General features: G+C 41.4%; 2 protein-coding genes across 2 annotated transcripts; both read left to right on the top strand.

The window, feature by feature from the left end:
* The first annotated feature begins 3,401 nt into the window (after positions 1–3,401).
* Positions 3,402–6,921, top strand: LOC145446033 (flavin reductase (NADPH)-like). Its single transcript, XM_080324218.1, has 5 exons — positions 3,402–3,620; positions 3,701–3,868; positions 4,980–5,069; positions 5,134–5,303; positions 6,614–6,921. Exons 1-5 carry the CDS (start codon positions 3,542–3,544, stop codon positions 6,764–6,766), a joined length of 660 nt encoding a protein of 219 aa, XP_080180344.1. The 5' UTR covers positions 3,402–3,541; the 3' UTR covers positions 6,767–6,921.
* Positions 6,922–9,689: 2,768 nt separating this feature from the next.
* Positions 9,690–14,538, top strand: LOC145446032 (glycogen debranching enzyme-like). The gene has a single exon (XM_080324217.1). It carries the CDS (start codon positions 9,827–9,829, stop codon positions 14,333–14,335), a length of 4,509 nt encoding a protein of 1,502 aa, XP_080180343.1. The 5' UTR covers positions 9,690–9,826; the 3' UTR covers positions 14,336–14,538.
* The last annotated feature ends 3,487 nt before the right edge of the window (positions 14,539–18,025 follow it).

The following is an 18,025-nucleotide window of genomic DNA, read 5'->3' as shown; positions in this document are numbered from 1 at the left end:
GACACGCCATGGACAGGCAAGATTACGATATGACAAGTAAATGTTAGATTGCGAAACATCAGTTTCAAGCGTTATGATGAGCCATATATACTGTGATGAATTATTTGATATGGACGAAGGGCGACAATGTGGAACGGAACCACGCCAACCTTCTACCTAAATTATATTCACCGATACTCTCGTGAAATCATTCTGATGGTCACTCCGTATCCAGCACTGCGCGCGAAGCGCTGCGCAGGTGATTTTTCGACTACTTTGACCACCTCTGGTTATAACCGTCCGCTATGTCATCTCATCGATGGGCAATCAGTCGCCAAATTGACCTGAAACTCGTATATGGCTGACTTCTCCGTCATTCTCTGCTGTTTCGAAATATATTTCGCTACGCCTCGGACTCCGCTTTCAGTATATTATAACCGTCCCCTATGTCATCTCATCGATGGACCATCAGTCGCCAAATTGGCCTGAAACTCGTATGGCTGACTTCTCCGTCATTCTCTGCTGTTTCGAAATATATTTCGCTACGCCCCGAACTCCGCTTTCAGTATATTATAACCATTCGCTATGTCATCTCATCGATGGGCAATCAGTCACCAAATTGCCCTGAAACTCGTATGGCTGACTTCTCCGTTATTCTCCGCTGCTTCGAAACATCTTCCGATACGCCCTGATCTCCGCTTTCTATATTATATAACCGTCCGCTATGTCCATTTCGCGGGGTGTCGAACTCCGCTTTCAATATCCGTCCGCTATGTCGCGCGTGTCTATAAAGGTTAATGACCGAAAGCTCCGCTCTCCGCTAGTTCCGCTGTCTCCGTCTTTTAGGAATCGGCATTTTTGGCTCTCACCGCCGCTCCGTTGCTTCCGCGTTTTAGGGTCCGTTCTCCGCTGTCTCCGCTGCCTCCGCTTCTCCGTCTTTTAGGGATGCCCGAAATATATCCTGTTTTCAAAACTTTGTGAGTAAATATTGCATAAAAACTTATTTGCTAAGGAATCTATGTTACAACAGCTTTCATTTGACACCCTTCGTAACTTTTTTCAAGTAGACAGAAATGAGAGGGAGACTCCTGAAATATCGTCATGCTTGAGTGATTTCCAGAGGCACCGTCTTTTAACTTGAGCTAAATTCTGGGCCGTGCACCAAAAATCATTAATTTCGCACTTGAATGATAGAATAGATCAATTTATACAACATAACAAAGTGAACAACATTCTAAGGTCAAAGTAGCTCATTTACAGACAATTCCAAATATCCTTAAAAACAGCCGTTCAATTTCATGGTTGAAGGGGCATGAAAAGCATTTTTTTCATCATGCGATAACTTTAAAACTACTTAAGTAATTCATTTCAAATAAATTGCGATTTAGTGAGCTATACTTCATGATGTTTTGAGCCAAATTTCAGCAAAATCTGACACTATGTGGTGACGAAATCCATTTTTGTGGTTGATCAGACATGGAATTACCCCATTCTGACTAACATGGGCGATGCCCACGGTTACCATAAAAGATGTAATATTTTATTGAAGTATAGTAAAAATCGAGCCAAGCTTGATTTACAGAAGTTAACCATTCTCATGGTTATCGGAATGCACTGTTGTTGTTGTTTATTGAACAAAATTATGTGGCGCTTATCGCCTCACGGTGTTTTGCACCACGCACTGTGATTTGATGTGAACTGCATTTTGTTGTATTCATTTCCCATATACAATTTCATTCAATTTCCAAGTTTTTGCGAACTAATTAGCTCCAATTCTAATTCTAATCTAATCTGGAAAAAGCTGTGTAGCTCTAATTCTAATTCTAATCTAATTTGGAAAAACTGTGTAGCTCTAATTCTAATCTAGTTTGAAAAAACTGTGGAGCTCTAATTCTAATTCTAATCTAATTCAGAAAAGCTGAAAATTTTCTAGTTGTCCAAGTCTGGTTCCCACTAAGACAGTGGTTCTCAACCGGGGGTCCGCGGACCCCTGGGGGTCAGTGAAACATTTTCAGGGGGTCCACGAAGCCTCTAAATTTGTAAAATGATTGACGACCTATTTTTATTTATTTTTCAATTAGGAAAAGCATGAGCCATTTCGCTTCGCAATTGATAAAACTTTTAGAACTCAAATCATTCCAATGGTCGCCTGAAATGAAATATCCGACTGTGCAAACTCATTTTAATTGTCTCAATTGCCTGCTGGTGCAAACATATTGCTGATTAGAGATGTTTTGTTGACGTTTTCGGAGAAATGACATGTTGGAGGTAGCAAAATCAAACATGGTGACTTGTAAATGCTTGCGAAACATTTTGGTGATCTCAGTGTCAGCAAATTAGTAAACAGTCGTTTGAAACAGAAATTCCATAATTTTTACGAATCTGTCCCAATGAAATAATTGAAACTCTCCACGAAATCCATTTTCTTTTGTGATATAGCCTAATCAACCAATAAAAAACTGCAATATGAGATGCTGGATAGAAATGACTAGGCTGGACGTCATATGTTCATTAAAGACCCACACCAGAATCTGTCGTCTGAAGCGTTAATATTACATTATTCGGCACGTTATATCTTAGTGGAAATGGATTTTCGGCACTCGTTCATATCAAATCGAAGACGCGAATTTTCAAGACAATGAATATAGCTAGACAAATTCCTTCAAAATTATAAAAGTCTGCCCAATTTCTACGTATAGTGTGTCTTAATTATCATTTTGTGACTGTTTATCAATTGCCTGCAATCAATATTTGCACGAGACTAGTCACGGCTGAACGATAATCGAGCTAATTTTGAACGAAAACTTGCGGGGGTCCGCGGGGTCGGTGACAGTCGAAAAGGGGTCCGCGAAGACAAAAAGGTTGAGAAGCACTGCACTAAGAGGTCAATGAACGACTGTTCCACGTTTTCCTCCGTTTCAGCGCTCTAGGAATCGAGGTTTCCCGCATATTCCGTAGTATCCACGTTTTAGGGGTTACCCTTTTTCGGAATCGGCATTTTGCGCTCTTCCGGCCGTTACGGTGATTTCCGTTTTTCAGCGATTTTTCGGGTGCACAGTAGGGCTGTTAACAAAAACTTTTTTTCCTGAATTTTACTGGCTAGGTGATTAAATCGTTATTGTCCTTAAAAAACGACGCACACCAAATTTGAATTAATTCCAACCGGTAATCGCGGATTTCGTACAGTTTAAAATTTTTGAATTTTATCAAAAATGAAAAAAAAAAAAATTTCAAATTTTTCTGCCAACCCCATGAAATTGTCGCTCTGTCTTCAAAAACGATGCAAAACAAATTTGACTCATTCCAACCCGTAGAAGCGGAGTTATTTGAGTTTTTCTTTGATAATTTTGGAGTTATACTTGATCGGTGTACCGGGTGTAGTTTCATTTAGTGATTATATAACCACGTTGTAATTTTGAAAGTAGCCACCCTCTCATTTTTAGTGATATAAATTATGGTAATTTGCTAATTCCTATCGTATCTGAGTCGCTATTTTTTCAACCCTCACTAATGCAATGTCGTCTAATTTCAATATAAAATATAGGCATAAATATTTTCGACAATGGGAAACATAGAAAAAGTTTTGATCTTTGGGTCCACAGGACGTGTGGGTAACTGCTTACTCAGATTATTAGTTTCAGGTAAGTCACATTAATGATATACAAATGCAACTCTCCTTCCCTGAAGTAGACTGGATAAAAAGTATACTTGTATCATTTAGAATTCCAAGTCTCTGTTCTTGTTAGAACACCTTCAAAAGTGCCGGAGACTATGAAAAGTAAAGTGAATGTAATTCAAGGAGATGTTACCAACGCCGAGGAAGTGGAGAAAGCAGTAGAAGGCCATGATGCAGTGATATATACAATTGGCCCACCCAGAAGATTATTTGGTAATAACAATGCATGAAAATAAATTAATTGGTGTCCATGTCCAACTATAACGTACTTACAAGCACTAGAAACCATGTGTAGCAATCCTTTTTCCAATATCAGACACATGCATCCATCTATGTAGATGGGGCTCGTAGTAAAGTACTTCTACTCGTACTCTAAAGTGGGTTTTGCCTACTTGCACAGGTGGTTTTGTTTTTATACTACTCCCACTTCACAGTTTTAGGTAAAGCTGTTTTCATACCTGTTTCACAAAGTTTGGGGATGTGTTTGGGTCCATTTTACGAGTGAAATTGTAACAGGGTTGTAACCAAGTCACAAGGCCCCGAGTCACAAGTCAATCTCAGTTTTATAGTTTTGACTCGAGTCAAGTCGAGTCATTTTCAATTCACCACCGACTCAAGTCCGAGTCCAAGTCATCGATCAGAGGTTCGAGTCCGAGTCATGGTATTATGACTTGAGTCCGAGTCCAAGTCATTGTGTTGACTGCTCAGTTTCCGGTTAAAGTCTTGTTAAACCCACTTTTATAACTGTGTTTGGTGATATCAAATGGTTCGCATTATAAGATACTAAATTTCCCTCACTTTTAGCAGTTTCTGGTCGCATTTTTAAATACTAGTACCAATAGACGAAATACCAATAGGGTGGTTGCGTTACTATTCTGTGAAATTACAATGAAATGTCGGTCTTGACCGTCTGAGTCTCGAGTCATATGACTTGGTTCGAGTCATGTGCAATGACTCGAGTCCAAGTTGAGTCAATGCACAGATTGACTATAGTCGAGTCATTTCCGTATTTTGAGAAAATGACTCGAGTCAAGTCGAGTGTTCAGAAAATCGTGACTCGAGTCATTACAACCCTGAATTGTAATCTGTGAAAAAGCAGAAGTGTGGGCTGAACTATTCTGTCAATGTCGGCGGCTATCTTGCCATTCTTGAAACTAGTTTCCATATCTTCATTTTTTACTTCCACTTGAACTAGTTTGAACATGTCTTGGAAATGGCTAATTCTACTTATAGGCCCAATTGAGTAAACATTTACAGCATTAGCCTACTTCCGCTTCTGCTACTTGGGTGCCAACACCGACCACCTCTGTTTAAATCTATTCAGCACGATCCACAACCACTTCTGACGGAACCAGATATGTTTTGAAAGCAATGGAGAAGCATAATGCACAGAAGCTAATTGTGTTGAACATACGTGAGTAATTTGTATGTTATGAATATCGAGTAATTTGATCATGCGTGAATTCTATTCTATTCAGCACACAGATGGCAGCAAGGAACATTCAACCATACACTTTTGAAAACTATCACGCCATATGGTGACCAGGGTACGCAAATGGAGGTTCTTAGAGCCGATAAAAGCATCAGTTGGGTGGCTATTGGAACTCCAACGATAAAATATGAGGATACGGTCAACCCTACATACATGGTATGTGCAATGCATGTTCTAATATATTGCAACCTACTTATTATTTCGTGTTGTTTTTGGATATTGTGTGTTTGGTGATTTTAACTCGATAATCATCACACAATGTGCAATGCGATAAGAAACAATGCATTGTAATGAACAGATAACAGGATGTCAAACGACCAGTTGCGATTTCAGTAGCGGTCTCTTTAAACTGGCAGCCACCGCGGCCTAGTGCCCGATTTCACAGTTCCTTTTTCGATGTTAGTCTCTATTCCGCGGCTTTTTCTTTCTCTTTCCATTCCTTGTGAGTGTGCTCTTTCATCGGGTCTTTTTTTGTCGCCGTAAGAACAGCGGCGCTGGGGAAGAGGAACCCAGAATAACCTCCGACGCGGAATTGAACCCAGGCCGCCTGGGCGGTGGGCGCTTATCGTCACAACTAATCTATTTCCCCCGACTTTACGACTTGTATGGCTGCATTAGTTAACAGATTAAACTCCATGACATCCTTGAACACTGAACAGGCATAGTTCTTTCAAGAAGACTTCCTGCTCCATCGGGTAATTTAAAGGGTAACTACTCTCTAAAAATGATGTAGTGTCAAATTGAAGGGCAAAACGCAGCCATTTTTTCTGAACGCCACCTTAATGGAGCTGCGATTTATTAAAATTTCCACAAGACCTTCATGCTCCAGGTGTCGCGGCTGCACGTCATCGTTTCTTAACCCGTTGACAAAATTTATGCCGCGATATCTTCACCATTGCACTTGCTTGACGCGATTAGGCAATCACTTGGAGAACGGTGGTCAGATTCCACTGGCTCTCGCTGGTTTCATAGAACTTCACCAGATCTCATGAGATCAGCAGTAACAGAACCGACTAAAAAATCAAATTTTGTGATAGAATAGGCTCCCACCACTGGGTATGTGCATATAATAACTAGCACGTCCAGTTTGAAGTGGGGCACATCTTCTAGGGACTTCTACCTATTGCACGCTTTGAAGAATCCGACAATCCAATTTTGAGGAGATGTGCTTATAATTCACAATGCTCAGTTTGCGAGGGTAATAATATTCACTGGCTTTTCTTGGGCATTCCGGAGAGACTAACAGTTTTATAAACATCAGCAACAATGTTTTGAGGTTTATTGTTTCAGATATACAAATATATTTCTGCTTGCAAGCATCCGGGGTAAATCAAGAGTACCGTACCAAACAAATGTAGAGATCAGTGACGTCTCTGATTACTCCTCCAACCGTTAGAAATTCTGCCTATGCTCCAGCTTGGCAATAATTTTTTGTAATTGACACAGAGCTTCGATTATTTTTTCAGGTGGACTTGCACAAAGATCCCGGAGTCAATGAAGCCACTACAGGAGAGTTGGCGGATTTCATGTTGAAGATATTAAAAAGTGATGAAGAATTTGCAAAATATCATCGGGGTCTCGTAGGCATCTCTTCCAGACCAAAGACGAAATGGTTTTAGTGATGATGACATTTCAAGTTTGCCCTCATTTAATTTTATCTTCATTCAACTAGTTTCTTGATAATGACCTAATAATTATTGTTTGAAATCTAACATTTGTTGATACAGAATATATCACTATGTGTGGCTTATAATATATACTTCCGTGTACAGTATTTGTATGTGTCGATATATACCGCTACCACTATGGGGCACGGGTGAAATCAACACCAATGAAAGCGATCTGAGATATCAATGATGATATGTAAGAGCCATGAATTTCTCAGTTTCAAGTGTTTAGCAATGTCAGGTCGTGTCGAAGTGAAATCAACAGTTTAAAAAATGCCAAGGCATAGCTTACTTTTAATATCGGTGACTGCTTTTACAATTGCTAGATACGTCTTTGTGGATGTGGTTCGTGCCTGATGACTAACAAATGAGTTGAGTCAGGGGTTCTCAACCTGGGGGGCGCGGGAGGCTCTCAGGGGGGGCGCGAAAATTTTTGTCAATGTCTGTATAAGTTGTGACTAAACATGTGTTTCGCAACCATTCTGAAGATACGATTATTGAAGATTAAACTAAATTCGTATTCTAGAAAGCTTGCCAAACTCAAACTCCAGCAGTCGCGCTCAACGGAGTACAGGCTGACTTCAACTTCATTTGAGCAAATTTTTGATATTCTTTGAAGATTTAGTGAAATTCCTACGTGCAAGTCATTCATTACTTTATAGCTTTGGCAGTAGCCTAAATCTCTGTGCGCTAGGTAGCTGTTGTTGATAGCTGGCGAACTGCACTGCCTAAGACAGACTTAGATGCAATATAGGTTGCCCGGTTCCGCCCTCAATTTGGCTATAAATCAACACAACTTAATTCATTTCAAAAACTGATCAAATTTAGCATGGCAGGACAGAACGACGCCGTGCTCTTTGTAGTCACTACCAGCATCAGGATTATTCTCAGTGCAACCTACCTTGAAATTAATTGATGTCCTTTTCAATGTTTTTTTTTTGTTATTTTCAAACAAGTTTGGGGAGGTTTGTCAGCAATGTAAAAGACTAAACAACTGGAATGCGGATTCAAAACTGGCGTAAGATATACCTTATGTATACTATTAGATCAGGGGTGGGCAGCCCGTACGGCCGTAGGAGGGAATTTGTGCGACCGTCGACGCCTAATTCAATTGGTATGTGTTGGCAGCCGTAGACATGCAAATTGCAATTACGAATTCACTCCCAAATTATCGAGAGATTTTATTTAATCTTGAAATTTTCTTCGCGCTCCGCGCAATTCAACAAGACTTCGTTTTTCGATTTTAATGCAGTAGTGCCCTTTTTAATTGGAGCAGGAATGGGAATCCTCAAGAACTAACAATTCATTCGAGGCTCTGAAAAATTTTCGCGCTTGGTGCGACAATATGCACTCCCAGCAACTATTCATAACATTGCCACTCGCGATTTCGGTGCGTACAATAGGCCGTTGTGAAAAGTAGAATAGTCCGGAGTTCACCAGGAATGGGTATGGACAGTTTACCATAGGTATTTTGCGTCCAGATCGTTCATTGCGGCTATGCCCTGGAATGTGGCCTTATGGTACATAAGTAATCGAAATGCGGCCATGATTAGCAGGGGCGCGCGATTTTTTTACCATCGCCAAGGGGGGCGCGTGTCAAAAAAGGTTGAGAACCGCTGGGTTAAGTTGTTCTGTTGAAATGAAATCGTGCTACAATCAAGTTGCAACATGGATTGTTTTTTATCTTAATTTCTCAAGCAAATACGACTGTCACATCAATCATTTTCCTTTAAAATTATTCAATGTTTACACTCGTACGTGTAATGCAAATGTATCCAAACACTATTAAAAACTTGAAATATGCAAAAAGATGGTGGCTGGGCTTCAAAAATGTTGCAGTGAAAGTAATCTATAAACATAAACCAATAATGATGATAACCAATGATAACCAACGATGATGATAACTACTTGAGAAGTAGACAAAGTGTCAAGTAGACACTTGACTACAATGGATGAGTGGAAATACTTCAACCGGAGTGTAGCTCAATGTGATGAAGTCATTTTTTACGAGTACTTCTATCTGAAGCGTCAAGTTGTGGAAAGAACAAAACGGTTTTCCGTAGGAGCGTATGCAAATATGAATTGAATACCGTAGCGTAGTAGTTTTTGGATTTGAAGTTTTGAACTTGACACGAGAGAAATTATATATTGGAATAAATCCGCTCATAACTGGTATCGCCGGTATTCAATATTTACGCTGAGGACAATGTCATGGTCTATTGCCTGTAAGGTGCTTTTTGACTTTTACACATAACAAATTTGATACAGGTTGCGCCTGCAGAGTGACCTTGCACGATACATTAGGTTAGTAATCTATACTAGCGCACGCCTAGCAGAGGAAAAGACGGCACCAAACAATTCCCGATTCCTAGTCGAGTATCTATCGTTAGGTACGAATAGATAGACAAATATTTATTCATTGATAGTTGACTGCATTGCTATTATAATATTATGGCATACCGTACTTCAACTTATAAATATTTGATCTGTAGAAAATGCTGAGTGATCGCATGACAATGGAACGAAGAAAGGCTTTATAGTGATTGATTGTTCTAGTCTGTTGAGCAATCACTAATCTTGAAGACGTTGATGTCGTTTATTGATTTATGGGAAAAATTCGATCACAATCCTTCCACGATGCCTATATGTTGACCAACGTTACGTGGTGTTGAGGAAGGCAACTATATGTCCGTTTCAGTGCTCTAGGCCTAGTTTATATCTTATTCTATGTAAATTGCCAGTTGAGCAGGCTTAATTTGATACCATGCGTTTTTCTAACGCACTTCTTTCATTCCAGTTTGTATAAGTTTACAAATGTACAATGTAGGCCCTAATATGCAGAATTTTCCAATGTACCAATTATGTCTTAGCAGATCTATATGCCTTGGCAGTTGATAGTGTGACGGTCAATGAATGTTTTGAAAGTTTAAACGAAGAACTAGGCTACTCCAATACATCAACTTGTAATTTGACGCCTGACGGTAACCAAATAGCCATAGTTTTCGGGGAATAATGCCGAGCGGATCCAACAAGCAAGTGCGAGTGCTGGTTCTAAATGATCAACAATATGGAGATTCAACATTGTATCGTTTCAAGAAAAACTGGTTTATTCGATTTGTGCTTGGACCATCATTGTGTTCCCAACAGGTGAATATCTTCTGCAATCAGCCACCTCATATTGGAAAACTGAGGAAGGACGGATTCCATTTGCTGGAATGGAAAAATTCATCTATAAACAAGCATGACAGGAGTGATGCCCATGCAGAATATGAAGTTATTGTACCTGGTACGTTTCAATATTATTTCGAGGTCAACTCTGTGAAAAGAGGTGGGGGTTTCTATATAGTGGATCCTGTGCTCACTGTTGGTTCTGATCAACGTCATTTACCCCTGGACAGCATATGCATGCACACAGTTCTTACAAAGTTGTTAGGACCATTTAAGTCATGGAGTCAGCGCTTGCAAGTATCGCGGGAATCTGGATATAACGTACTTCACTTCACTCCTATGCAAGAACTTGGCATTTCAAATTCATCATATTCTATCAGTGATCAGTTGAAATTGAATCCCAATTTTTCGTCGGGTGATGATATTGTGACGTGGGACATTGTGAGTAAATTTGTGCGAGAAATGCAGGTCGATTGGTGCATGTTATCGGTGACTGATGTAGTCTGGAACCACACTGCCAAAAACAGCGAATGGTTAAAGCAACATCCGGAATGCGCTTTTAATCTGAAAAATTGCCCATATCTCCGCCCTGCTTATGTTCTAGATCGGGCCCTGTACTACTTGGCTGTTGATGTTGGTTCTGGCGCTCTTGTTTCCGAAAATATCCCGGGAATGTTATCGTCAGAAAAAGATTTAGAAGCTATTGAACTCTACTTGAAAACAAAAGTGGTGCCGGATTTGAAAATTTGGGAGTTTTATCAAGTCAACATCAAACAAGCAATTTCGTTGTTTGGATTGAAAGTGGAAAATTCATGTACAGATAGTAAACAATCACCCGCTCAAAATGTTTTGATAATACAGGACTCGGAATTCAAAAGATTTGGATGCATAGTAGACATGGATTTAGCCGTGAAGCAGTTTTATTTATCAATGGACGAACCTTGTATGGACGCTGCGAAGAAAAATTTTGAGAGCACCTTGATGTGGCTGAATCACATGAAAAGGTCTGAAATTCAGGACGATTTGAACTCCGCAATTAAAAACGTAATTTCAACCATCCGATACGAAAGACTCGATAAGTCTGGGCCAAAAAAAGTGGAGGTCTCCAAAAATAGTCCATTGGTAACGGAATATTTTTACCACCCATTTTCTGACGCATCAGTCGAGGACGATGAAAAGTCTTTATTTTTTACAGAAAAGGCCAGCTCCATCATGGCTCATAATGGATGGGTAATGGGGGATAACCCATTGAAAAATTTTGCTGAGTATCCAACAAAGACTTACTTACGTCGGGAGTTGATTAGTTGGGGGGACAGCGTGAAGCTAAATTACGGCAAATCGCCAGAAGATTGTCACCCTCTTTGGAAGCGGATGAAAGAATACACAGAAATGACGGCCAAGATTTTTCACGGAATACGAATCGACAATTGTCATTCGACTCCGATTCATGTGGCAGAATATATGCTGAAGGCAGCTAGAAAAATCAATCCAAATTTGTACGTCTTCGCTGAATTGTTCACGGGCGATGAAGGCATAGATAATTTATTTGTCAACAAACTGGGGATCAATTCTCTCATCCGCGAAGGTCTTACGGCTGGCGACTCACATGAGCTTGGCAGGCTTGTGTATAAATACGGCGGCGAGCCCGTGGCATCCTTCGTACAACCAAATATCCGGCCGTTAGCGCCGTCTGTTGCTCACGCGTTGTTCTACGACGTGACACATGATAATGAGAGTGACATTCAAAAGCGATCGGTGATTAATCCCTTGCCTTTCAGCGCATTGGTGTCTATGGCATGTTGTGCGATAGGTTCAAATCGTGGGCATGATGAGTTGGTGCCTCACCACATTCATGTTGTCAATGAAAAGCGGTGTTACGCACCTTGGAAAAGTACTAGTGACAAAACGAACACGAACGTTATCAGTTCCGCGTCCGGATTTATTAAAGAGAGAATGGTACTGAACCAAATCCACCAAGCCGCTGCCATTACTGGATACAATCAAGTTTTTGTCAATCAAAGAGACGCAGATGTTGTCGCCGTAACTAGACACAATCCGGTAACACATCATTCTTACATTTTAGTTGCACACACAGCATTTTCAAACACAACGAATCGAAAAGTTCAACCTATGGTTATCGAGGGACAAATCGAGAGCATTGCGTTTGAAGCCAAACCGTGCAATGCGGATGTTGATTGCGTGTCTATAGTGGAAAATTTCCTACACGATCGCGATGTCGTGAATGGTTTGTCCAAAATGAACTGGTACTCGGATACTGATGTTGAATTATGTTCGAGCGCTTGTTCGAAAATTCTAAAAAACGACAGTACTCCTGACAAACAAACGATTATTTTTACCGACTTTCCCCCGGGTAGTGTAATCATGTTTCGTGTCAAGTTAGTGCAAGATGCCGAGCATCACGCGTCCAAAGTGAGGAAGAAAGTGAAGGAAATAGTGACCAACAACGAAAATGTATTGTCTTCCATCATATCATCGTTAGATCTATACGATTTGAACCGAGTCCTCTTCCGTAGCGATCCCGAAGAGCGGTCCGACGGATTTGGAGTAGCGGCATACGATTTTCCAGGATGGGGACCTGTAAAATACTGCGGCTTGCAAGGAATTGCGTCTGTGTTTGACAAAATCAGAGCAACAAACGATCTGGGACATCCTGTCTGCCAGAATTTGAGAGACGGCAATTGGCTCATGGATTACATCGCTTCGAGGTTGGAGAATTTCCAGAAAACCACCAAACTCGGCGACTGGTTCAAGTCTGTCTTCGAGCATATCTCGCGGCTGCCGCGTTATCTGGTGCCTACGTATTTCGACATGGTTCTCTTTGCAGTTTACTTGAAGATACTCAACGCTTGTTGGAGTCGGATGACGCCGTTTGTATTGCAAGGTAGCTCTTTTGTGAGAACGCTGGCATTAGGCTCTGTTGCAATGCACGGTGTTGTCAAGGATTCGGGACTGCCTAAAATCACTGACAGCTGTAACGAGTTTGCTTCTTTGGCAGCTGGCTTGCCTCATTTTGCAACTGGAATAATGAGATGTTGGGGCCGCGATACCTTCATCGCGCTGAGAGGTTTGCTTCTAATTCCAGGGCGGTACGAAGACGCGAAACGACTTGTTCTAGGATTCGCTAGCTGTGTACGTCATGGACTTATTCCAAACTTGCTTGGCGAGGGAAAGATATGCAGATACAATTGCCGTGACGCTGTATGGTGGTGGCTGCAGTGCATTCAGGACATATGTAAGTCTTGTGACGACGGGTATGAGCTGCTGCAGTGTTCTGTAGGAAGGATATATTCCAGTGACGATACAGGACCTGACATCCCACCGAAAAGGTATCAAACGCTCTGCGATGTAATACAGGAATGCATGCAACGCCACGTCGAAGGTATCAAGTTCAGGGAACGCGGAGCGGGGCGTTCTTTGGATGAAAATATGTCGGATGCTGGGTTCGTTGTGGAAGCCGGAGTTGACTTGGAGACTGGATTTGTGTATGGTGGCAGCGAGTTCAACTGCGGTACTTGGATGGACAAAATGGGGGAGAGCGATAAGGCCGGCACTAAAGGAGTTCCCGCTACTCCACGCGACGGTTCTGCTGTGGAATTAGTCGGCTTGTGCAAGTCGACCGTAGACTGGCTCTGCCGGGCTAATAACTCAGCGAAATATCCGTATGACGGCGTTTTCGTTCCAGGCTGTACTGTCACAAAGCTGTCATGGCGAGATTGGAATCGGAAGATTCAAGACCATTTCGAGTCCAAATTTTATGTATCTGAAACGGACACTAATCCATTGGTTCACAAGAGGTATATTTACAAAGACTCGTTTGGAGCTACACATCCGTGGTGCGATTATCAGCTGCGGCCAAACTTTCCCATAGCGATGGTGGTAGCGCCTGAGCTGTTTAGTACAGAACGTGCGTGGGACGCTCTCTGCATTGCGAGAGACAAATTACTTGGTCCCTTGGGTATGAAAACCTTGGATGGAGATGATATGATGTACAGAGGCGACTATGACAATAGCAATGATTCGGGTGATGCGGCTATTGCGAGAGGGTTCAATTATCACCGAGGTCCTGAGTGGGTATGGCCTGCTGGCTATTTTCTTCGGGCTTTGATGCATTTCGCTAATCAGGTAGGACCGGAAACTCAGAAGCAGACCATGAATTTTGTGAGGGGCTATTTATCGGCACATCACCTTCACGTTGAAAATTCCGAATGGAAGGGACTCCCGGAACTTACCAACTCGAATGGGGCTCATTGCAGGGATTCCTGTGAGATACAGGCGTGGTCCAACGCTACCATCATTGAAGCACTCTACGATATGGAGAAATACGGAGCTTGATTCGGGATATGCATCATCGGTGTTGATCCCTGTGGTTTATATTCTGTATGAATGTTTTTATGTATACTTATAGTTTGTACATTGCTTTTTGAACTCTGTGTACCTGAGTCGTACTTTGCACTTTGTCTCGTAAGATGCAGTTTTAAGTGTCATTTAATTTGAAATCACAATCAGAAATATACGACAACCATATATATCATGAACAGACATGGGGTGATTACTTTATGAATGTAATCGATTGCGATTACGATTACTTCGGAATCACGCGATTACGATTACAGCAAAATCAGGAAGTAGTCGATTACGATTACGATTACATTGAAAAAGTAATCACGATTACTCACGATTACATTTGTTTTGCTTAGGACTATAATCTTAAATGATATATGGGAAGGCAATACAAGGATTGCGATGAAAAGGCTTAATGAGATATCAACTTTCTTCATACATCTTGCGTCATTTGCTTATTACGTCATAATATATCAATTGCACAACTTTATAGTGCATGATTTATCGCATCCAACGATTTGCATTATTGCCAGGTCTTTACCTGCCGCGCCCCAAATTCCTTAATAGAGTGGGGAGCGTGCTCGAAGGGGACTCAAAAGTATTTCGTAAACCAACATATATTATAGAGCATTTTCGAGAATTTAATTAATTCTTGTAAATGTTTTTCGAGCTTTGCGATTCAAATATCTCTAGTACAGGGGTCACCAACGCGGACCAAATGAGTCGTCCGCGGTCGCTGTAGTAGTGGTGGCTTTTGGGGTGGGCGAGGTGGGCAGCCGCCAGGGGGGGCTGGCCGAAGGGCTCCCCTATTTGGATTAGGCGCTTTTTTCAGGGATAATAACGAATAAACATGGAAATCCGTGTAAGGCAAGAATAGGATTCCGTACAGATGTGTCAATCATCATCAAATCTCTGCATTTGTTAGAAACGTACCATATGCCGATAATCATCACGTCTCTGCATGCGGTAGAATTACTTAGTTTTAATGTCGTCTATCTTTGCACACATGAAAAAATAGACATGGCCGAATCCAGCACCTGGCCAAACCTTGATAGATGGATAATAATAACAGATGCGAAAGAGGGGTCTGGGGGGCGAAGCCCCCCATAAGTTACGGATAGATACTTATAGGGCGGCCCAGCCCCCCCCCCCCCGTTCGTATGGCCACCACTGCGCTGTAGCAAATATCCAAATGAGAGATTTGATAGTTGAAGCTGGTTTCATATGAGCAGCAGTTGAACATGGGTCGGCCGACGCCAAGGAACATATGAACGCAGTCGCTCGGGGCATTGCTTGTCTTCGCCCACGCGGCGGCTCAACGGGAATCTATATAGTTAATATTCCCGAGTCTAGACGCGGAGATCGGCGCTTCTGCGCGCACTGCAGCAACGCAACTGAGCTTGGAGGAGCTGGTGTGAGTCCCTGCGAGTGAGCGTTTTTTCTTTGGTAAGGGGCGGAAACCCGGCCCAGTGCTCTGATTGTCTTACTATAAGTGAAGAAATCCAACTGAACATGGATAAACGACGGGACTAGGCTACGTGGTAACCCGTCGGTCGTCGCAATAATCAGCACACATTACACAAGAAGTAGCTTTTTGTTTCAAAGCAGTTGGTGACCCCTGCTCCAGTAGATAGCTGGGTTTGAAATGCATACCTGTTCCCCTCAAGAAAAAACATACATAGGCTATATTTTATGGGAACAGGCATTTCGTAGCCGGTCATTACCGCGCCACGATCCCACAACACACCAAAGCATATAAGCAGTTTCGGCCAACACGCAACTCCACGGGATGTGATACCAAAGAAATACCTTGGCCGAAACTTAGGGTATTTTATTGTCAATAGCCGCGCTGAGTGAGCGGGACTAATAACTCCTGTCCTTCCAATCTGGTCCCAAAATGCAAATGTCACCCGGCGCATCCACAAAGGAATAAAGCCATGACAATTTGTGTGTGCGTCTCACAAAAGATATTCTTTTAGTCTGCTACGTTTGGGCGAGTACAATATCTTGTGATTATACAACGGACTGGAGGTCGCGAATTAACAACATACAGTAATTATAACAACATACCAGATGCTATGAATATGAATTACGTGCCCCAGCTTTACAGGTAAATCTGACACTCGGGGCTCAGAGAGGTTATAAATGAATAGTAATATAATGCAATTACCAATATTATTGACGAAATTCACTTTTGAAAGTTGACCAACGGTTGAACAGGGGAATTGCTGTTCTGGCTGAATTGCTGATTCTAGCTACACCCCACGCTAACATGTCAGGCTATATAAGCGGATGGTTATGGCGGCAGGTCCAAATGCTAAGTAACGAACTGTGAAATAACGATTGACGCCCGTTTCAAGTAGTTATATGAGAATAAGATATGGTTAACATAAAAATTCTGCCTTCAACTTAATACATATACAGCGAGCTGCTGTTACGAGAAACGGCTAAGCACGGCTAGGTTATGATATATATCAGCAGCTGTTTATTTGTAATGCTTCGTTGTGGAAACTGCAATGTCTTATTCGACGAGTACAAAATTCCGAATCTTCGTCAGGGGCACGTGCGTACGTAGGCCTCCTGCTCGCCAAGCAGCAATGGCAAACTGCGTTTAACTAAGCGCAACTAAACATTAATACATAAGTTACTATTTGAAACTATAGGCAGAGTGGTGATCAATATCCTGCTGCGAGGTAGCGGCTTCTGTAGTGTATTGATAACCTGATATACACCACGGTAGGTGTTCTTACAATCACACTACAATGTCCATCGCATGTCTGTTTACTATATGTGGATACTTGTTACGCAATGACGAGCGGAGCTAATACTTCTGACGTAATAATGAGTCAGGGGCGTTCGAAAACAGACGTTTGTGCTAACGCTAACGTGGTATATTATCTCATTCTTGTTCACGAATATTCAGTTTATGTCATAGTCCTTGTACAAACAAAAAGTAATTGTTCATTCACAAACAAATCGATTAGATATGGGAAGTAGTCGATTACGATTACGATTACTTCGGATTTTTTTCGAATGTAATCGATTGCGATTACGATTACTTCAAAATGCTGTAATCGTCGTAATCGATTACGATTACTAATCGCGATTACCCCATGTCTGTATAGGACACGGAGTAAACACTTTGCGCGATTAGAAAACGTGAATAAAAAATATGGTGGATCGTAAAAATGCCATATTGTGTAGCTTTATTTCCGGAAATAAAAGGTATTACTACACTTGCTTTTATACTTCAACAAATCAACATGTACGTTATCCAGACAAAAGAACTGATATAAATTATAACTCAAAATGAGAATTGAAAGTGAAATATAAATACTAATTATAAATGTATTTCATGTGTCTTTAGTCCAGAAAGTTTCAAAGGTGGTATGCTAAAACAGCCGTAAAACTAAAAAAAGTTAGATTCCACTTTTCCAGATTAGGATACGCCATGGACTGCTAGATAACGATATGATAGGGAAATGCTAGATTGCTAAACATCAGTTTCAAACGTTATGATGAGCCATATATATACTGTGATGAAATGTTTGATATGGGCAAAGGGAGACAATGCGGTGTGAACGGAACCATGCCAACCGGCTACCTAAATTATATTCACCGAAACTTTCGTGAAATCATGCTGGTTACTCCGTATCCACGGAGCGCGGAGCGCGACGAAAA

The sequence above is a fragment of the Botryllus schlosseri genome, chromosome 9 (assembly GCF_051294905.1).
Source record: "Botryllus schlosseri isolate E-star chromosome 9, Bs_hap1, whole genome shotgun sequence".
Classification (NCBI taxonomy): Eukaryota; Metazoa; Chordata; class Ascidiacea; order Stolidobranchia; family Styelidae; genus Botryllus; species Botryllus schlosseri.
Note: the sequence above shows the minus strand (reverse complement) of the source record. Positions and strands in the feature narration are given on the sequence as shown.

Excerpts from the sequence above, each read along its gene's own strand:
- LOC145446032 (XM_080324217.1), top strand. The coding sequence starts at position 9,827 with ATGCCGAGCGGATCCAACAAGCAAGTGCGAGTGCTGGTTCTAAATGAT.
- LOC145446033 (XM_080324218.1), top strand. The coding sequence starts at position 3,542 with ATGGGAAACATAGAAAAAGTTTTGATCTTTGGGTCCACAGGACGTGTG. Across the intron at positions 3,869-4,979 it reads CCCACCCAGAAGATTATTTG|CACGATCCACAACCACTTCT; the intron begins GTAATAACAATG and ends AAATCTATTCAG. Across the intron at positions 5,304-6,613 it reads CGGTCAACCCTACATACATG|GTGGACTTGCACAAAGATCC; the intron begins GTATGTGCAATG and ends TTATTTTTTCAG.